The sequence below is a fragment of the Coffea arabica genome, chromosome 3c (assembly GCF_036785885.1).
Source record: "Coffea arabica cultivar ET-39 chromosome 3c, Coffea Arabica ET-39 HiFi, whole genome shotgun sequence".
In the NCBI taxonomy this organism is placed as follows: domain Eukaryota; kingdom Viridiplantae; phylum Streptophyta; class Magnoliopsida; order Gentianales; family Rubiaceae; genus Coffea; species Coffea arabica.
The window spans coordinates 16906939-16929475 of record NC_092314.1 but is presented as its reverse complement, the minus strand read 5'-3'; the positions used below and the strand labels follow the sequence as shown (position 1 = coordinate 16929475).

Genomic DNA, 22537 nt, shown 5'->3' with positions numbered 1-22537 from the left:
CATTAATTTATGTTCTCTTGCACATTACATCTATCCTTCAACCAGACACGTGTTGTTTTAATATCTACAATTGTCTTTTCCAACTAGGCCCGTGAGTGATGTATCGAATCATAGCATATTACATTTAAATTTTAGTTACTCTCCTTTTATATATATATCTACCTGCATTTGTCCATTAATTTACATTCTCTTGCAAATTATATATCTATCCTTCAATCGGACAATACATTTGTATAACCTACTCTATCCTAATTTAGGAGGGAGGGGAATCTAAAGAGGGTGTGATAGGGATCTAATAGATATATGGATCCAACTAAATCAAAGAAGTACTATGCCACAATCCTTATATTTTTTTCACTGTAAATGAGATTTGAACCCTCATCTACAGTTTAAGGAGGAACTTAAATCCCTTCTAATGGCTCAGTGGTTAGAATGCATCTAGTCATAGCATATTACATTTAAATCTCATTTAGTAACGGAAGCTCTCCTTCTTTACCTTGCGCCACGTCAGCAAAGTGCGCGCCTTTTCAAGCAAACCACCTCGCAGCGCAGCACAGCACAGCACAGCACATTGTTATGGTAAGTGAGTCGTAACGCCTTCACTTCCCCAATTTCACTCACCGACTTTTCTGTCTTTTTCTTTCGATTCTTCTTCTTCTTCTTGTTGTCAGTACCAATTCACAAATTCCCAAGTTGCTTCTTCCAATCCTCTCTACTTCAGTCCACTGTTCTTTGCTAGCATTTTCAACGGCGCCGTTTTAGCCTCCGGTTCTCTCCTTAGTGCCATAAAAAGCTTTGGTCGCCGTGGAGTTCGCCGTGAGTAGTGATTGTTAGCTGGGTCGAACGGTGTGAAGGAATCTTATCGGTAAAATTCTTTCTCTGCTTTGTTTTAATTTTTAGCTTTTGTTCTCGTTATTGTGTTTGTGTTTGCGTTTGTTTTTATTTTTTTTTCAAGGTATACCGAAGTTCAAGGCCTATATGAAGTTTTTTATTTGGTAATTTTCTATGTTTTTCAGGAACCCTAAGTTAGCGGTTGAATTTGTGGAAACTTGTTAGTTTCTTTGCATGCATGCTGATAATTCGGTGGTGATGAAGATTTTTTATGAAATGTTTTTAAGGAAATGTTGTTCATGCGGCTTTTAGTTTTTATTTTTATTTTTTTAAGTTTTTGTTTTTTTTTCTGTGCACCAAATGTGTTTTAATATTCAAAAAAATCTTGATAGCTAAAATAATTGGTTGCATAATCCCAACCATTCGATACCCCTGTTATAGAAACAGGTATTGTTCCAGCCAAATTTATGTGGTAATGGAACTATATTTTGCAAATTACTGAAATTCCAGTTCCGTGGTTGTGGGGACTAATAAATGTTAGGAATATTTTGCAATATACAAGAAATTCATGTTTCCTGGTTGTGGGGCAAATAGATATTAAGGATTACGCTAGTTGGTTGGGAAATTGTTTTCCATGTTTTGTTAGGGAATATTATTTTGTTTTTTCATATGTATGCAAACCCACACAACTAAATTTAAGCAAGTAACACATTGAAATGATATATTCATCTCACATTGTAATCTTAGAGAAGAAATTGCAATGTTGTGGATATCTTTTAATCTTATAATTCTTGGATTAATTGTTGAGTTTTTGTCATTTTGTTTAGTTAAGGATAGCTTATTCCATGTCGGACGTGGCACCCATCGAGGAGGCAGTAAGCGCATTGTTGGATTGCTTGGTTGATCCACTGTTACCTTCGAAGCTATATGGAAAGGATCCTCCTTCACTTGACAATCAGCAGTCTGTTTCTAGACAGGTGTTCTTTCTCTGTCCCCTAGTTGATTTTTTTTTTTTGTAAGCTTTCTTTTATACTTCTTTTAGAACTAATTTTGCTTTGTTAGTACTTGTACTGATATCATTTTATTTTAATTGTAGTAGAATCTTATAGATTATGGTATGAACACATTTGTGAAACATTTGGCAGTAATGCATTCTGTGCACCACGGTCTACAGTGGTTTTTGGTTTTTGTTTTAGACATTCTCATTTCATAATAAATAACAAGAAAAAGAAAATTACTATGTGCAGACATAGAAACCTCTAAAAATTGTCATTTTGGTTCTCAAATTTCAAAATGTTTCATTGGCCTGAGCATGTGCATTTCATATAATTAGACTGCTTTCCTGGAAAATTGGCAACAAGTCTGTCCATTTTGTTGGTGACTTAAAAAGGAGAATCCACACACCCATACGATGAAGAAGGATACTGAATGAACAGCCAAGTGTGAAAATGGTTTGGAGCTCAATGATAGTGGTTCTAGGCACTTTATGAGAAACATATATGTGGGAGTAGCACTTGTAACTGGATCCAAAGGTCAAGAAGGATGCCCTCTATTAAAAGATTAAGGGCTGCCATGGCCATGCAAGGAAAAGTCACTAGGACTAGAATATATGGGAGAGAGGGAGGGAGGGAGAGGACGGAGATTCCAACTGCAGAAGTGTTCAAGGAATTACTTACATCTGTAGTTTTCTGTTTAAAAGTTGCCTTTGTATTGTAATGAGAGTGCAGATTACTTGGAATCAAATTGCGCATTGTGCATAAGGTATGATTGGAGTCGTCTATTCTAGAAAAGCTGCTTGTATTAACTAAACCTTGTAATTTAAAATTCTTTTTAACTATTTACAATGATGCAAGTATATTTGTCCTGGGCTATCCAATTATATTGTACTTAAATGACCAAGGATTTGAAGAAAAAAATTAAAACTGGTCTGTAAATCATTGTAGAGATTGGAAGTGATTTCCATGGTTATCAGTATTGCTAACTTCATATTCGTTTTATCTATTAGTGCTGGAAGCATTTCTCTGAGAAAGAAGGATTTTCTATTTCATTTTTAGGGTGGTGCTTACTTTCTTCAGAACATTTAAAACCATTCTTGTTCATTTCTAGGCTTCTATCATCAAAAGATGATGTTATGGTAGCATCGGGGAAAGCCAAAAGATAACATGGAAGTTTGTTGCCAAAGTATTTTCACATGACCTTAGCTCATCAATCATGCTTTTTTTTGTCCCTCTAAATAACATCTTAACCATGCAAAAAGACATGGATGCTTCTATTAAGTATACTCAATTCTAATCATATCTTGTAGTAGTGTTTAATTCTCATAAATAGAAAGAATTGCGGTATGCAAAATCAATGGCGTGTCCTTTGCTCTTTTGTGCAGTATGCATTTACTTACCTTAGCCAAATGTAGGATCTTATGGTTTTTCCTTTTTTTCCTTCTACTGGGGTTGAGACAAAATTTTGTTTTTGAATTGAAGCATTTGGTACAGAAGTTATGAATCTTATGGATTTTGTTGTTTTACTAACTGATGTTTCTTACCCATTTCTGCTTTGCTACAGATGCATGCTGTTGGGCTACTCTACAACTACTATTATAGGAAGCAAGATCCAGAGTTGTGCTTTTTAGAATTTGTGCCATTTTGCAAGTTGGCTTTAACTTTAAAGCCAACTCTAATGCCTCATATGAAGTTTACACTCCAAACCGATCCTGTTGGGTTGAATGATCTGGAAAACCAACTTTCAGTGACAGAGAAAGCAGTCATGGATGCCTGCAATATCTCATTGTCTTTAGATGCACTGAAAGACATTCCAAGCATAGAAGGATGGCCGATTTCAAAAGTTTCAGTGCTGTTGGTCGACTCAGAAAAGGAGAATTGTGTGCTGCTATTTGGTTCTGTTACTAATGGTGTTTGGTCTGTTATTGAAAAATCTGTCGATGACTTCAACATAGATTTGGAAAATACATCAGAGGGAAAAAGAATAAGTCAAACAATGACAGGTGAACAACTTACAGAGTCATACTTTGAGCAGCTTGCCTCCATAGCTGTCAAGGAAGCTACAGGTATGCCATTTTTCCAGAATATGGACTATTGAGCATCCATGCGTGTAATTTTTTTTTTCGGTAATTAAATGGACAAAATTATTTATGGAGCTTCTCTCTTCAGTAAATAGACATGTTTTCTTCTTCCTGTTCCATTTGTGCCTAACATCTTAAAATACCTTATTAAAATTGGAAATTGCAATGCATTCTTCGCTGGAACTTAAGAGTTATGGAGGCTAATGAATCTCTGGTGTTTCTTTGATAGTTTTACAACTCTCCTGTCCTCTAATTTAATTTAAGAGCAGGCTCGATGGACTATAGAGCTACTCTAAGACTTGAATTCTTAATTTCTTCTTGAGCTGTTGCATGTGTAGTTCTTTTCTTCGTAGTGATATTGAAGTCAAACTTATAGTAACTGTTTATCTTGTCAATGCCTGAATTGTATTTAGATTGTTATCTGTTATGTTATTTCCTACTCATATGAATTAGATCTCAAAAATCTAACCAATTTGCTTGAGTGTCTTTTTCCATCCTCCTCCCCCTGTCCGCTCCAAGTAAAGTTTCTTCTTTCAAACAGTACTTATGGTGCTTGAACGTTTTGGTAACTGTAAATAGGCATTAATCACTCTGATCTCATGGTTTTGGAGAGGCATGTGGTGTATTCTTTAAGTAAAGAAAAGACAGCTGCTTATTTCTACATTATGCAATGCACAAGTGGTGGAGACATTCAAATTCCTATTAAAGATACTATTGAGAGGTTAGTTCTATTCATTATTTCCTGATGATAGTTGTTTCTGGAAGTTGAAGTTCATATTATGAGGTTTTATTGAAGTGCTATTATTTTGTTTGTTACAAATTTGAATGAGTAAATTTCACTTATTAAGGACCTTGATTCTGAGCTCTATTTCCAGCTCAGAATCTAATTGTTACTCTGATTCAACTTAGGTATTATGTTAAGAGCATTTGGTGTCAGTTCATGAAGAGCATTTGATGTCAGTTTATATTATTAAGCTAATAACAGGCTCTTATCTTGACATATAGCTTAGGAGCAGCCTCTCAGCTTTATTTAGTTTTCAGATTTGTTTAGAACTACTAGAGGAAAGTTGATACTAGAAGCCATCTTTGCTCTTCTGTCATTTATTTTTAACTCCTCTAATTGTTACTCTGATTCAACTGTTCATTTCTCTATATTTTGTAATCCTCTATGACTTTTTCTGTAACCTTAATTTTATACTTAATTGTATCTTAAGGCAGAGGAATACGCATTCTCAGTCAAAGCTACACTAATGTAATTCAGAAATGATGTTGATTAGTCTTTGAAGCAGAAGAGATTTGCAAATATTGTTTATGCTTGTTGCATTCTGCCTTGATTTTGAATGGGGGTGTGTGTGTGTGTGTGTGTGTTTTTTTTTTAAAACAAACTTACATCTAAGTTCTCCCTTGTTTTTTCAAACCAATAGAGACATTTCATTTCCAGAATCAAACCGACGTTTTTTTAGGTTCTTTGGATTAAGTGTATCTTTTTGAAGAGCAAAGGACTTTTTACTGATATAGATATAGAAAATGATACCCAATGGAATGCATCTGAACTGCCAGAATAAATGCAAATGTAATGCAAAGGGTATATTAATGCATTCCCTCTAGATTTATACTAGGTTACAATAAATGTTCTAATGGAGCACAACTCAGTATCTGCTAAAATGCAAAGTGCCTCTTTGGTCGTTCAAGCACTTTTGAACTAGGGAAGATGTTGGACAATTTTGCTCTTAGAGAATTGGTTTCTAAATTGGATGCCCAGTTTCTTTCATATGATATCTGAGCTAGGCATTAGACATAGTTAATAATTCAGTTTTTTCCTTTAGGTTTTTTCGAGGCAGTATCGATCCATAAATCCAGCTGATTCCTCTAGAGGGTTCTGGCACTAAGTTCACCCACGTGTACATGAAGGAGGTTTATATCAGTTTCATTAGGTTCTCTGTTGGTTATTTGAAGCATAAACAAAGATATCAAGACTATATTGAGGGCTGAAAAAGGAGCTTAATTTCTTCATTCATCAACACCCTATTTATAGTGCTTACAAAGAAACAAGCTAAGATAATTTCAGCTAACAATTCTCTAGAAAATCTCAACAAAAACTACTTGATAACATGATCTTCTACCTAGCAAATCTTAGCAAAAATATTTGATCCTAACAATAAGACTTATTCTTCTTCCAATTGAATGATTCTGATATCAAATTTAATCTGATAAAATCTGTAGGAAAAGTTGGCATATCTCAACATTCTCACTAAGTCTCTTTCAATTTCATAGGATTCTGCCAATCCCTTTTTTAGTTTCATGGCTTCTGTCAATCTCAAGGGGGGTGTCAAATCAGTTCTCATATGTAAGCTTAATTGACCTAAAAGGATGATATAATAATAATCCATGGTTTGCGAGGGGGTATAAAATCAGTTCGCAGATGTAAAGTAAAATGACCTAAGGATGACCTAAAAACTCTCCAATTTTTGAAGTGCCTGCAAGCCCAAAATTGCTTGAAAAGTCACTCATAAAAAAGTCAAAATGTTCTGGATTGTTAGAGGAGACAGCTGCCACCAGTTGTGTTGGTACACAATTTTTAAAGTTCCCATTCAGTCATTTCTTTAACCCTCAAACTACTCTCTAACGTCTTCTTCTGATCGTTCATTTTCATTTCCTGTCCTTATCAATAAAATGATAGACTCTGTGCCTGCTACTGTGGCTGCAAAGCATTGTTTCGTTGCTACTGGACTCTGGCTGCTGGCAGTGATGAAAGAAATAAAGAAAGATTATAGGTTAGAGAAGCAAGAGTTGAAGAGAAGAGCCAGCAGTGGTGACTGCTTTGTTGGCAAATAGGGGAACTTGCTGTTGCAGGAACTATTGTGCTACTTTGCAGCTCAGCAAGTAAAGCACTAAAAGATCAAGGGAAAGCAAGAAGAATAGGAAATTTTGACATTTTAAGTAGGTGTCTATCCAGTTGATTGAGAAGTGGTGAGAAGAAACTAGTACTTGGTTGGGATAAAAGAAACAGATGGAAGGACTCATTGAAGCTGGAAGCTGGACTGTGTAAACACTGACTGCCCACAGAATTAGACAACGGAGTGTTGCTGCTTAATTGCATCTAGGAAAATGTGAAAGTCATGGATACTTAATTAGTCACATGGGATTTGCGTTGAGTACTAATTTGGCCATATGGAACACTCTTAGGAAGACGATCAGATGCTTTTGTCCTCTCCTTGTAGATTCTTCAGAATTTGCCCAGTTGGTGTAGGAGTAAGGAGACAACCAGATATCTTACTGGACCAAATTAGCTCATCTGTAAAACACCTTTGATTATATGTCTATGATTACAACATTTTATAAATCTTTTTGGATTTATTATTTCCACAGTAGATTGCTCAGAAATTGCAAGGTAGGCCATAGAAGTTAAATGAGCTTTTCAAGTTATCTTGTATCAGATCTTTGAGTGAATTTTCAATCATTTGTTGTCTTTAAAAACTCAGGAGCTGCTTGAAAATTAAAGGATGCCACTTAAGATTTGAAAACGCTTTAAATTATCATTTTTCTTCCCAGGTAACAATGATGGTACCATAAACGTGCTTCTGCATTTGAATTAGTTTGCAGGGCCCCCTGTTTGAATGGATGTCTCATAGCTGGATGACTACCACAGTGGTTGAGCATTATAACGTGCTTCCTTATGCCATGATTCTGTCAAGCTGGTATTCAAGGTACAAGTGGCATCATTCATCTAGCGATTTCTTTTCTTAGTAGTTTTCTTTTATAAACACTTGGTTCCTTTCTTTTCTCCATTCTGCTGGATCTTCCAGATCATTACTAATTCAGAGATAGAAGGTCTTTACTTCATTTTTCTCTGTTATCAGTTACTTTTTTTTCAGTCTATTGGATTTTATAAGGTAAAAGTTTCAATTTCATGCTCAGTTTCTTTATTGTCGGAAGTGGATCGGTTACGAAGAGTAACTGACATAATGGATAATATGTATATATTGCACATATCTTTCTTATGCAAAGCAGGCATGAAGAAGAGAAGTGTCTTGATTTCAACCAGGATGCTCATGACCAGAAGTGAACTTGAATTGCAGAGAATTTTCTGAGCGGCCAATCCTCTTTTGCTCTGATGAGAGCATGTTACATTTTTCTGAGGACATTTGATCAGCTTGCTTGCTTTCAACTTTAAGACAATATTATTAATATCCTGAGAAAAAATAACTTATCATTAGTGAGATGTATGGATGCACAAATATAAGACCCATTATGCTATAGATGATTACATTATTTAAGTTGGATATGTAATTTTCTTCATGACGTCTTGATAAAATCTTCCTCTTCTACTGCTTCAAAATGTTTTTTCTATTTTCATTTTTTCCTTTTGCTGGTTGAACGCAGAAGTTGTCTTACATTTTATTTCATATTCAAGGTTTCTTGTGGAGCAGTTCATTACCTATTTAAAATAAACACCTTGAATATTTTCATCTTCATCATAGTCGATTGGCCTACAGCCAGTAGATTCATAGGTTGCACCTTATGAGGGCAAGGTCTAAATCTCTCTAGACTGGCAGCAGCTGGTTCATCTGAGTGAGAATTCTCAAGCCTTTCTCTTTAGCCAACCAGCTTTCCCCATATGTTTTCCCAGTCCTGCAATTAGCAGTATCTAGCTGCTACTTTACGTTATCACTAACTTTCAAAATTTAATTTTCAAATGCTCTTTCAGGATATTCCATGTAATTACCTCTCTCCACTTGCCCTACTTCATGGACTAATGGTCATATTTGTCCTGTTGTCCAGTGGTCCATAGTTACGTGCCATAAAAATTGGAAATTCATTTAGTATGGTATTGAAATGTGATCTACACTTTTAATGGCCAATTAGGATTTCGCAACACTGTTATCTTTTTGCTTTAATATTGGTGACTGTACCTGTTCTGTGGCCTCCGGTAACCATTTGGAGTTTAATACAGGGAGCTAAGTTACCTATTTACATCGGAATTCATTTTGGTCAAATGAGTTTGAGCTTTTCTCAAATATAAGAGGAGTCCACTGAGGATTCAATACTGCGTTCAACTTGCTTACATTTATACACGCAGGAATTCCCGCTCCCGCACCCGCACCCGCCCCCACCTTCCAGACCTACATAGCAATGGCCTCAAACCTAATAAATTTGCCTATCATTAACTTCCTAATCTACCCAAAGAGAACATGGAGCAGATCTCCAAACCCTTACCTCAAAGGTGATGCATTCATCATTGTCACTTAAATCCTGGTGGTTCAATTGGTCTTTTCCTCATTGCCATGTTGTAGAGGATATGGTCTGTTTTTTCCCCTCCTTTGATTTACTGTTTGCATGTGATGGTCTTCCTATGATCAGCAAAAGGGAGGGATTTTGGCTTGTGAATGCATGTCTTGTGGTCAGGGTTGGAAAGGTTATGTCTTTGTTACGTGAAAGGAAACTCTTGCAAGTTGCAATCCATTATTCCACTTGGGCTTTGTGTCCAATTGGTCAGGCACCCTTTGGGGTGGTGGGGAATGGAGGTCGTTTGGTGGACTAAGAAGAATGACTTTGTAGAATCATCCAAGAAATTAAATGTTTGACTGAAATTAGAGCTTTTAACTTGTATAGTTTTAACTAAGTTGTTAGGGAATTGTCAGTGCTTATTTTTATTACCATCTCATTAGTGTCTCATCAGTGAACTTCTGTTTCTTGCCACTTCTTAGCATATTTAGCTTGCTACTACTGGTATCACAGCTTCTAATATATTTCCTTACTGCTCTAGAAATGAGCATAGATTCTTAACGACTACCTGTTGCATTTGTACTATGATGTTGAAGTTAAATGATATCTGTTTATAAAGGTTTCATGCTCAAACCTATATTCTGTGGTTTACAATTGTATAATGTAACAAAACACCTGTACATTGGACATTCTTTTCAGTTCTGGATAATGAAAGACTTTGAGGAATCTAGTGTAAGGACCTTTATAAGAAAAAGTTATATGAGCTGCATAAAGTAGTTTTTCTCAGACTCCATTTGACTCCAAGGAAGCATGCATATAATGACAACCTTTTTCAAACTTCGTTTCTTTGTTTTTAATGGAAAGAAATCAATATTTCCGTTGTATACCTGATTCTATCCCAATTTAGTCGTTTTGCAGGAGTCATGAATTCTATGAATGCTTCAGAGGATTTGGCTACTTTTGCAGTTTTTGTGCATTTGTGCCCTTGAAAATCTCGGTGCAATGTGTTTGTGGGGTCAAACATTTATTACTTGGCTGCTGAATTTAGGCTCACAGGAAGATGTGTGTATCTACATGATCTTGTTTGACTGAGTTCTGCATGACACATCGCAGAATATTATTTATGGGCCTCAACTGTGAATTATTTTCATTGGACAAAATGATAGTTAAGTTTCTAAGTTGAGGGAGTAGTTGCATGGAAATTCCATTGGAATGATTGAACTATCTGCCTCGGTGTTTGGGATTTGCTTAAACTATGGATTCTTTCCATTTTCGTTTGTTTTCATGACATTTTCTTTTTCTGGCCATAAGATTTGATAAACTGTGGAGTTGCACTAAATGTAAAAGCTTATGCTGTTAAAAAGAGTAGAGTGCTTTATTTATTTAAACAGTCTACAGACATTAAAGCTTTTCTGCACTGTCTTGCTTTCTGAATCACCAATTATTTCAGGGAATTTCCCTCAATTAGCTTGCAGAGATCCAATGTGAGCAGCATTCCGAAAATTGAGGAGAATTTTGGTGAAAAATTTTCTGAAAGAGAGCAAGTTACCTCAAATGGATTGCAGAATATTAGTGTGGAACAGGGAAATATAGAGATCAATAGCTATCTAATGCTGGAAAATCCCTGTTATGCAGAAGTTAACATTGAGGGGCAGTGCAATGATGGGAACTGCAACAGTGCAAAGCACCTTGTTAATGAGAAAGCTGTTACTGAGAAATCTAAGACGATGGATGAAGATGCTCAAGAAACAGAACAATCTGATAAATCCTGGGACATCACTCACCCAACTCTAAAACAGTTGGAGAACCTTGTTAATGAGAAAGCTGTTACTGAGAAATCTAAGACGATGGATGAAGATGCTCAAGAAACAGAACAATCTGATAAATCCTGGGACATCACTCACCCAACTCTAAAACAGTTGGAGAACCTTGTTAATGAGAAAGCTGTTACTGAGAAATCTAAGATGATGGATGAAGATGCTCAAGAAACAGAACAATCTGATAAATCCTGGGACATCACTCACCCAACTCTAAAACAGTTGGAGAACCTTGTTAATGAGAAAGCTGTTACTGAGAAATCTAAGACGATGGATGAAGATGCTCAAGAAACAGAACAATCTGATAAATCCTGGGACATCACTCACCCAACTCTAAAACAGTTGGAGAACTGCATTGATGCAAATTGTAGTGGTAAAGACACAATTAGTGCAGAGAACTCCAAGAGGGCAGATAAAGAAGTTCAAGAAGCAGAAAAACTGGACGGAAACTGCAAAAATGCGCAATTTAGAGGTAATGCGACAGTTGCTACTGACAAATTTAAGATGGAGACTGAAGAAGCTCAGGAACTAGAACAATCAGATAAATTCTTGGACATTAATCACACAACTGTGAAAGAGTTGGAGAATTGTAGTGGTGAAGACACAGCTGGTACTGACAACTCCAAGAGGGCAGAGACAGAAGTTAAAGAAACAGGAAGCCTTGATGCATTATCGGACATCAGTCACTCAACTGTGAAAGAGTCAGAAAATTGTGTTCGTATAGATTGTATGGGTGAAGAGAACAGTGGAAGTGACAATGCTAAGAGGGTGGAGAATAAAGTTGAAGGCCCTAAAAACTCTGATACAGGTAAACTCACTCACTCAACTGTTGAAGGGTTGAGAGACTCTATCGGTGGAAATTCTATTGGCAAACATACAATTGATGCATACAATAGTAAGGAGATAAAGAAAGTAATCAAAGACACAGAAAAGCTTGATAAATCTTTGGATACCATGAACAATGAGGATTCTGAAGATTCAAAACAGGGTCCTACTAATGAACTCCAGATAAGCTGCTTCCTTCCCAGAAAAAGGCAGCAGACGGATGATGGTGGAGTTATAATGAGATTTACCAAAAACGGGGACAAGAATAAGAGTGCAGATTCACCTATGCGAGTTTACCATCACCAGAAAAGGAAGATTCCTGTAAAGAGTGGTGCATGTGCTTCTGTAGGTGGAGGTGTCAATGTAAGTGACTTTAATATTCTGACTTACAATAAAGGTAAAAAACTTTGCAAGTAATATGTTTCTTGTTAGTTAAGCTATATAGGTTCATATGCACCCTCATTTGTTGATATTCGAATTAAAGTGGCCAGTGGAAGTCTGAGTTCGATGATACTAAGAAGTAGGAAAGTCTTCGCTTAAATCAAATAAACTTCAATTAATTGTGTGTGTCCTGTTAAAGATTGTATTTAAGTAGCTTGTACCAATTATTTGCAAGCTCTAGTTATTAACATTTAATAATCTTTGAGGAGATTTTGTGATATTTGATTTTTGCTCTGGTGTTGTAGCAGTTTAGATGCTCCTATTACTTCAAAGGCAGCAGTATGAGTTCTGGGATTGTTTTAGTCTGAGATTAGAGGTTCTGGAAAATCATTGTTGTCTCTTTACAATTAGCTTACTACTGCTAGCAGTCTGTACCAACCTAATATAGCAATTTGAATTTGCATCTTGCATCGGGGTTTTACTTGCTGACAAGCTTTATGAAGTAAAGCATGGACATTTCCATTAAGCTGAGAAGTGCGCAACTACTCCTGGAGTGAATAGATGCAGATTTATATGCCGATTGGATACTTTTAATGGCGGCATTTGTAATACAGTTTAGCACCTTAGTAATTACCTTATCATGGTTTTTCTTTACCTAGATTAAATTTAGAAAGAAGATTGATTACAAGGATGCTAGAGGAACTTCTTATGCTTAACAATTGCCCGTGGCAGGGTCGGTTCTTTTGTGGGCTAGGGTAATTGGTTTTGGTGTCTGAGAATATGTTTATCTGTATGAAAGTTTAGCTACACAATCACCTATATACACATGCACATAAAGCAGTGTGAAGAGATGCTTCTTCAACATGATAAGTGAACTTGATTATTGGAAATTTATCAATTGCATGTGCAAACTGGGGAGATATACCTAGTAGTTGCAACAAGAACCAGAAGGGTGATTGTGAAACCATGATGCTGCACCATGACATCTCGACCTTCTCTTGTTCATACACTATTATTGCTGCATGTACAAAATTAACTTTGTGCCAAAAGAAGCACAGTATACAACTGCAAGTTTCTTGCCCATTCAGAAAATGCATTGCTTAAACAAACGTGCCTTAGAGATTTGTAGTCTGTGCAGACTATTATTTTGAAAGATGACCTCAGTTGTTAGTGAGTAGGGACCGCATCATAAACAGTGCTCCACATGGAAGATTAACTGTGTTGTGAAAGCAGCATGGTGAACTTTATTTGCAGTGGTACTGAATGACATACAGTAGGTTTTCTTCTTTTTTGTTTTTTTTCTGGTTATATGCTTTGGGAGGAGGAACAGTCATCATCTAGTAGACTACCCAGGTACCATTTTCATCACTAAATACATGTGTAATATACGACAATTCCCATATGGTACAAGCCCCACCTTCTTTATATTCCTCTGGTATCCTAATCATCTCTTTACAATCCTTCGTATGCTTTTTTTGGTCATGGATGCTATGACATGAGTGTCCATCTTTTTGGTCCACCATTGAGTTTGGCTGAAGTATTTTTCATCTTCTTTTGTCTCCTTGAAAATTTGAAAATAGAAGATCCAACTCTAGGATGTATTTTTAGCCTTTGCAAGAGTAATTCCAACCACTTCAGGATGTGAATCGAATTGTGTAGCTCCTCAAGGTTAAAGGTTTTACACAAAAGAAAATAACCCTTTTGTTTTTTTCTTCTTGTCTTTCAGATTACGCGATAGATTGTTTTATTGTTTCACTTTCTGATTTATTAGCTGAGGCTTCTTGATCTTAACTTCTCCCGTAGCCTAGAGAAAATTATGTTGAAAATAGAAAGCATATTTAGGACCAGCCTTTTTCTTTCAACTGCACAAGTATATAATGTCAAATTTCTCTGAACATGCACACTGTGAATTTATTCTCTATAACCTGGAGTTAACTCTTTCCATTGAGCTTCTACCGACTATTTATAATTGCTGATTGCGGATATCAAAAGCTCAAAGTATTTCCTTTTAGAGATGAGGTTAATCATTCAGTGCTCATATTTCCAGCTTTTGTGTGATGATGAAGATGCACTGCTGGAAATGCTATTTTAAGTTGTTACAAAAAATATGTAGGACACAAAAGTAATCGTTTGGTGTGGTTTTCTTTATTAGTCAATCAACTTACTTTTCTTCTAGTGGTTCTAAAGCATCATTTTCAGTGGACCAATGTTTAACTGCCTCATTGCAGCTTTTGATACTGCTTGCTTAACTAGTGTCCTTTTTCTATGAGAATTTGTTAGTGATCTACTTTTTGTGACACTTAATTGTCTGCAGGTGGAGTCAGCTGGTAGCCCAAAATCAAATAGATTTAATAGTAGAGAAGGAAAGGATTCTGGAACTGGCATCAATTGGACTCTCCCATACAATCTAAATTGGACTCAAGGGGAAGATTATGCACCAGTTTGTCTTGAGCCAAATGCCAGAAGTGTTGAAACTCAGCAGGCTACACTTGTAACAAAAGACGTAGCACTGGCACAGACTGCTTTGGGACATTTATTCAGTAAAAGAGCAAAAATGGTAAGGTTTTGGTAGTCTAGCCTGTACCTTGTGCTTGTCTCTGATAGATAAAGATTTTCATGCCAAAGATTCTTTTAAGCAACTTTATTTCGAAAAGATAGTGATGGACTTCATTGCTAACATCACTTGGATAGACTTGGCTATGGTAAAAGTACAGTTGCTTTAGTTGAAGAGGATATGTTATTTCCTAGAAGAGGGTTATTTCCATAAGATAGTGACGGACTTCATTGTCTGACCAGCAGCATAAGGAAGTCAATCATTCTCATCTTTTCTTTCTCCAATTTTTATTTGTGTGAATGCTATTGTGAGAAGTGTGACGGAGTGGATGATGTTGACTATTGAAAGCTCCTTGAATGAACCCTGATCTTATCTTTTTAAGGAAATGCCAGAAAGTTGAAGTAGATTGAAGGGAAAAGTACATCAAAATATTTTAAGTTCCATCAAGAGCAAGAGATCAGTTAATATTTCTGTTTGCTGATACTATTGGTAGCTAAAAGAGATGGAAGTATTTCTAACAAGTTGGGCTTTGTATGATGTATATGCATCAGAGTTAGCTATAACATGTGTATTGCAGAAAATAGTGCTAAAACTTGTGAGACGGAAAGATTGTCCTGGATACTAAAAACCTCTCTCTCTAATATTATCTGGTACATTTTTTGGAAATTCAATCTTCTGAATGCTGCAAATATTTGGTTTGTCATAGTATTCCAAGCTTGATTACCTTGCTGTGAATATTCCAACTATGAACCAATTACATGGTGACTTCATCTTCTTAAATGTTCCATTTGGACATTTTATTCAGTCCTAGCCATTCCTAAACTGGTATCGAACATTCATTGACTTATCTTTTCGTCTTGGCAGTGTCATCAAGCTCGCCTCATGCATGATGAGATTGCAGCTTGTGATCAAAACATCCAGAAGATCTTAGAGGGTATAGTGCTTATCTTGACTTGTTTTGTTTCTTTATCCCTGCACATGCCTGATACCTTGTGCAAGAATTGAATGGAATAGAAAATATATCTTCCATTCAGTAAATGAAGGTCCTCAGTTGGTATCATACTTAATACATTTAAGCTCTTCTTCCGCTTCACCTTTCCCAAGCTAGGTTCTTGATTCTTCAACAGACCAACTCTACCATAGTTAAATTTTCCTCTCCATTCTCATAAGAAAAGAATTGAACATGTCACATTCTTCTTTAGAATATGGGCCAGCTTTTCAACTGAACAAAAGAGGTGAAAAATAAGAATTCAAGCCTCCAAAGTGATATAAATTTCCATGGAAATTTGTTGGATTATAAATTCTTGAATTATCAAGGAATATTTTTTATTTCCTTTCTTAGGTGTAGGCTGCATACTAAGACTGAGTTGGCATTAGATTTATGAACAAAGCTACCTAGTTAAGATTTACAACGGTTTATGCTAACCTTGTGATATAGTTAGAAGATTCTTGAGCTGTTAATCTTTGTTTATGCAATGGATGAAGGGTTAGATGCCCAAAGTTAGTTTCACTCGATTCATGGATAATTCAATAGGTAAGATGGCCTCCTCTCTGCGAGTAAAACTATACATGGAGAATGAGTTTGCTTCTTCTAAAAGGCCCATAAATGCAAGACATGATGGTAACTTTACAAGAAAAAGTTCTTAACAACCTTTTGCTTTTCTGCAGTTTTATCACTTTATTACTAATTTATTTGGTGAAATTGAATAGCTATGTCCTATGTTCACATTTCTTGTTCTGTACTAGGCAATGAAGATGCTTTGGCTCTTATGTTAGATGCCATCATGGATGGTTGTAATGATGCATGCTTCAAAGATAAATATCAGCATGAGAGTTATCAACATGGTGGCCATCGTCGCTTAAATCAACTCAGAACCACAAAGAGGATATCAGATGCCATCTTTAATTTGCGGTCTCCTACTCAGGCAAATGAACATACTAGATTTGTCTGTTTATTTTATGTCTTTCATTCAAGAAGTTCTCTTTTAGCTTTTCACTCCTGTGCTTTTTGGAAACAATGCTAACTAGATACTAGTGAAGGTGTTGTGGAATGATGTGTTTTTCTATGCTTTTCTTATTAGGTATGACAATTGTTTATTTTGTCAGTAGAATAATTACATAACTTTGGTGTCATATTTTTCTAAGCATGTGTTATACTGCATGATGCTCCTCCTTGTCAGTCTCAGGCTGTCATCTTGCACCCAGAATACAACCATTAGTGGTTGACATGTTGTTGTTGCTACTTTTCCTCGTGTCCTTTTCATTTTCAATTTTTGGTGGCAAGTGGTGCAGGATTCAAAGAAATTCTCCTGCTGTATTCTTCGTACATGTTTTATGATTGGATTTGTTTTTAAGATAGTGTTAGGCATGTGAACTGTTTGGTTGTTAGTTTTCTTTTTGGACGGTGTGATAAATGTCTAAATTTCTCCTTGCAGGATTTGAATGGTATTTGTGGTGTGAATGGCTGGATGGTCAATTATTCTGTGTCAGCCCCAGATGGTAAAGACATATCTACATTGATCTTGAATTTCTAAATATTAGGGCTGTCTGAATATATACTCTTAGCCTTCTTTACTTTTGATAAGAGCTGCTACCCACTTAATATGGCATAAAACAATTGATAAGAAGAATTTCCCAGGATCAAGCCTTACCACAGTTGTATGTAATTCTCAAGCCATCATTAAGCCAATTTTTACCATCTCTGATTCATACTGCCTTCCACTTTGGCCTCAGTAACACAACAACAAAGTTGCCGAGAAGGAAATAATTCAAAGAAAGAACCCAAGACTTCATTTGCTTATCGTATGAATGTGTATGTATATTGTGATCTTCTTTTCTACAGTTTCTGAAGGTGAGGTAGCAAGGGCAAGAATGAACAATATTTCTCTGCATAGAAATCATTTTGTGTTCGTGTTCCTAAAGGGAGTATATGTTTTATCCCATTTATTCTGTTTTTTAGGTGGATATTTAGCTAAGGTAACTGTAGGAGGCATGGATTTTGATTCTTCCTGTTTCAGTGAATTGCTTTCTACTCCTGAAGAAGCTACAGATTCAGCTGCTGCACTGATGATTGCGCAGCTACGAGCAATGGCAGGCCACACCTAATAGCCGTTTCATCATAGTGAAATGGTTATCAAGTTTTATATGTATCTATCCTAGATAACTATTTTATATAGGCTTCGGTGCTTCTGGGCTGTCCAAATTTAGAATATCAAATTTCTCTGAAATTCTGTCCTGTGCAAAACATTAGACTTTAGGTGTCTTGTTGCTGTGACTAAATAACCTATGGTTGTAGGGTAATCACTAATCATTCTATCATTTTATCAAATCTGACTTAAATGCAGTTGGGCTTTTCCTACTTGCTCTCTGGCTTCCTTTGATTTTTTTTTCGTGGATTAGTCTGCAATCATGATTATATGGTATAGATAATGTATGTTTAGGTAATAAAGCAATAATTTAGTTTTATAAGGGTAAAGTTGAAAGTGATAACAATTATTCACCTCAAAACCTCCACCTCAAAAGTATAGATATTAATCAATATTCAACATGTGACAAATACTTTGTCAGCTAAAAGGCTATGAGTATTACTGTTTGTGGTTTTCGAGGGTGAAGGAGTCATTTTATTCTTCTAGGAGTACATATTATGCGTTTTTGAGCTTGATTCTCACGTATAATTTTTGTATGTAAAAAAAAAAAAAATTCATTGTCCTTCTCGGGTCTGCTACATGTGATTATTGATTTGCCAACTCAAAATAATTGACCTTCTGGAATCTTTTACATTGAGATCTTTCATTCAATCAAAAAGTTGGATACATAATTTGTAGTAGGTACCCCGACCTTAGGTTCCTTCATGAATATTTTGTATAATTTTTATTTTGGTCATTGGCTGATTTATGGCAGATGATCAACAAGCAACTAAACCGAAGAAGTTGAAGAAATGAAAAGTTGAAAAAAATAAAAATGAAAAATAGGGAATCAGTGCACACACCCTATTGGAAGTAAACATTTCAAAGAAAAAGGGGTGTAAACATAAAAAAAAAAAAACTGCATTAAGTTTGTTCAGATATATAAATGAAGTCTAAGAAGGCCAAAAAACTCAATTCCGTGGACAACCGTCCCCATGTATTGGACACAACTTTCATTGGGTGAAAATATTTATTGCGTTTTTGCACGTTTTGTTTGTTTATGTATTTGCTGTGTGAGTGGATAGATTGGAGAGTGTAATTGACATTAGCAATTATAAAAGTCGCAAATCTATAAATAATTAGTAATTTTCATATAATTAATATTCATATAATTAAACTTCCGCAATAATTGACTTTATTCCATTACAACTTTGTTACGTTCAAACAGAATTTGAAATCTCTAAGTTTAGTTTTCTTATTTTCTTTTTGGATAAGAAAGATATTTTATTACTCAAAATACTGGAAATTGTCCAGCACAAGGGATTCAATAAAGTCAGAGATTTTGGCATAATATGCCAATTCATGCGCAGCCTTGTTCGCTTTCCTTAGAACCCAATTTCCATCAATATCATAAGGAATTAAATCGTCAATAATTGGTCCCATGTTAGAAAAAAAACATCATAATGCATCTCCTTTGAGGACAAAACTTGAAATGAGCAAATTATTTGCAAAGATAAGTTTAGTTATTTATATTGAATTCAAAAGAGAATTAAGTCATAGGGTTAATTTCAGAAACCTCCTTTGAGGTTTTTGACAATTTCACTTAGCTTCCTCCAGATTTAGAAAATTATATTGACCTCACTTGGAACAGTAAAATGACTACAATGTCATTTACTTGACAGGTAATTCACACCATATAAGAAACAAACCCTAAAGAAAAGGAAAAAATTGCCACTACAAACCTACAACACGTCTTTCTGTTTGCTCATGACTCAACCAACAACCCCTATTTCTTTATTTCTTTCTCTCCCTTGTTCTCTTCTATCTCTTATCTCATTCTTCCCATAATCCCACTCCCAATCACCATTGCTTCCCAGCCACCAACTACACCACCATGCAAACTTATTGGAATAGTGTCTATTTCTAATCTTATTTTCTCTTTCCTTTTTATTATACTATTAGCCCCATTAGTTTTTTCAATTCTTGTTATCCTTTGCTCATAATAGAGAACTAAAATTGCCAAAATCACAAATTGAGCAAGCGAATTTCCTTTGTTAAACGAGATGTAGATGAAGAAGATGATAGTGATAAAGGAAAAAATTTGAAGTTGATTGGTGGAAGGATGGATGAGGGTATGCTATTATGTCTATTGTGCACAAAAATATTAACATCTCCATGTGGGTTTTTTTTATTTGCAATTTTTTGGTGTTGGTTTGCCTCCAGACTAATGGCTCTCTAGGCTAGAGTTTAGGGTTGCTCTTAGTGTTGGTATCAGTAGTTGAGGGCTAGCTTTTTTTTTATTAGGTAGGTTGCAGGCATTTGGTTCAAAGTTTGGAGTGCAAAACTCATGAATACAGGATTGATTGTAGAATTGAGGTGATATCAGGTTGTAAGTAAGCTTTTAGGATCATATGAGCTGGTGGTATCTTGGTTTATAGTTGATTTGTGGTGAAAGGGGCAAAAATTAGGGATTTTGAGGATACAAAAATTGGTTGAATTTAGGAATCAAAATTAGGGCTGCCAAAGTTGATCAAGTTTGCTTCATCAATTTGGTAACGTCAAACATGATCAATTTGGTAAGGTTCTAGTTTTCAAGCAAGGTGAAGAACTGCTGAGTAAAAATTTTTGCTTTCCCTTTTCTATATATACTATATAATTTTACAAAAGGGTATTTTAGGATATTTGAAGATAATTTTGGTTTATTGGGTCTAGATTGTTACTAAAACAGTAAAAGGAAGGGAGGTCAGTGTAATTTTCTAAACTTAAAGGGAGCTGAGCGAAATTCTCAGAAACCTCAAGGAGGTTTCTGAAATTATGTAAACTTAGTATTAGGAATAATTTCTTTTAGAAAAACAAAACCCATATGGAGATGTTAATATTTTTGTGCACAATAGACATAATGGCATACCCTCATCCATCCTTCCACCAATCAACTTCAAATTTTTTCCTTTATCACTATCATCTTCTTCATCTACATCTTGTTTAACAAAGGAAATCCGCTTGCTCAATTTGTGATTTTGGCAATTTCAGTTCTCTATTATGAGCAAAGGATTACAAAAATTGGAAAAAACTAATGGGGCTAATAGTATAATAAAAAGGAAAGAGAAAATAAGATTGAAAATAGACAGCATTCCGATAGGTTTGCATGGTGGTGTAGTTGGTGGCTGGGAAGCAATGGTGACTGGTAGTGGGATTATGGGAAGAGTCAGATAAGAGGTAGAAGAGAATAGGGGAGAGAAAGAAATAAGGAAATAGGGGTTGTTGGTTGAGTCATGAGCAAAGAGCAAGATGTGTTGTAGGTTTGTAGCGGCAATTTTTTCCTTTTCTTTAGGGTTTGTTTTTTATATGGTGTGAATTACCTGTCAAGTAAATGACATTGAAGTTATTTTATTGCTCCAAGGGAGCTCAATGTAATTTTCTAAACCTGGAGGCAGCTGAGTGAAATTATCAAAAACCTCAAGGAAGGTTTCTGAAATTAACCCTTAGTATTTTTTGTAAAAGTTACCACAAGAAATATAATTTTTATAACTTATAAACTCTTGTTGTGCATATGTACTTTTTTTTTTATATATCTAACAAATGACTTCATTGCATAAAACAGATGAATTTGCCAACAAAGCAGAATACAAGAACTCTGGAGGATGATTCCAAATGAAAGAACCAATGACTTCGGCTTGCTTGGCAAGTAGATGTTACAATTCCTACATGACCAAACAAATTCATACTGAACAAGATTATATACAAGCTCTTCACATCATCTAGTAAAGGACCAATAGGATAGAAATCCTCTTCATCCTCTAATAAACCCTTGATGATTGTTGCAGCATCTCCCTCAACAATCACATGAGAAAAAGTGGAGCGGATTAAAATCATGAAGCAAATTCAAAGAGAAAGAAGTCATGGTTAAATACACACAAAGAGTTAGTAAAAGTGTCATAAACTTATGTTTAATGGCCGAATCTAGATTAGACAATATTTACTTGAAACTTCAAAATGCATCTCCAACATTTCATATTCCTCCTCGTAAATATAATACAAGAATTAGGGACACGAACTGTCATTACCAATTACATGTATATTTTTAGAAATTAAGATGTTGAGTATATAATTTAGCCAATTAATGTTAGACAGTACAAATTTCAACATCCATCATCCATTTTCTAAATAGGGGTTGGCCAACCAAGTGTTGTGATAATTGCCGAGACCCTGAGACCCATGATATGTAATACAATAGTACTCAACGTTATTCTTTCGTATATTTCTCCCTTGATCTTGCCTGTTCAGGAGTCACCATATTTATCTACAAGTAACAAATAACCTAACAACCCAATCTTAGCTTCTTCATAGAACAAAAACACCTCCTCACAAACACTTGCCCCCATCTCCATGTTGAGTTATTGACTATATTGTCTTCAAATAGTTTTGAATACAACTAACAAGGTTTTGATCTAAGGACTAAAGTTGAGAATTTATAATTTAGATATTTTGAGTACTATTCCTCTTCTCTCCTTTCTACTTCCTAATTCCTACCGCTCCTTTGCTAAAAACAAATGAAAAAAATGATTTGTGTGCAATCATGTATATCTAGTGTTGGATCCTTAATCTAACGTTGGACTTATATGTGAATCATTATGTAATGTAAATTGTTAATTAAGATTAAGTCAAATTAAAGTTATCAATTGTGATTTGAACTTTAATGTAT

General features: G+C 35.4%; 1 protein-coding gene across 4 annotated transcripts; it reads left to right on the top strand.

The window, feature by feature from the left end:
• The first annotated feature begins 491 nt into the window (after nt 1–491).
• On the top strand, nt 492–18068 carry LOC113736602 (uncharacterized). 4 transcript variants are annotated; one of them, XM_072082436.1, is made up of 11 exons: nt 493–865; nt 1659–1808; nt 3391–3892; nt 4487–4628; nt 7504–7614; nt 10584–12138; nt 14471–14713; nt 15575–15644; nt 16457–16635; nt 17146–17209; nt 17444–17607. In XM_072082436.1, exons 2-11 carry the CDS (start codon nt 1677–1679, stop codon nt 17557–17559), a joined length of 3114 nt encoding a protein of 1037 aa, XP_071938537.1. In that variant the 5' UTR covers nt 493–865; nt 1659–1676; the 3' UTR covers nt 17560–17607. The 4 variants fall into 4 exon arrangements, with proteins under 4 accessions (XP_071938539.1, XP_071938537.1, XP_071938538.1 ...); XM_072082437.1 differs by lacking the exon at nt 17444–17607 and adding an exon at nt 17728–18068 and having other exon boundaries at nt 494–865; XM_072082435.1 differs by lacking the exon at nt 17444–17607 and adding an exon at nt 17670–18068 and having other exon boundaries at nt 495–865.
• The last annotated feature ends 4469 nt before the right edge of the window (nt 18069–22537 follow it).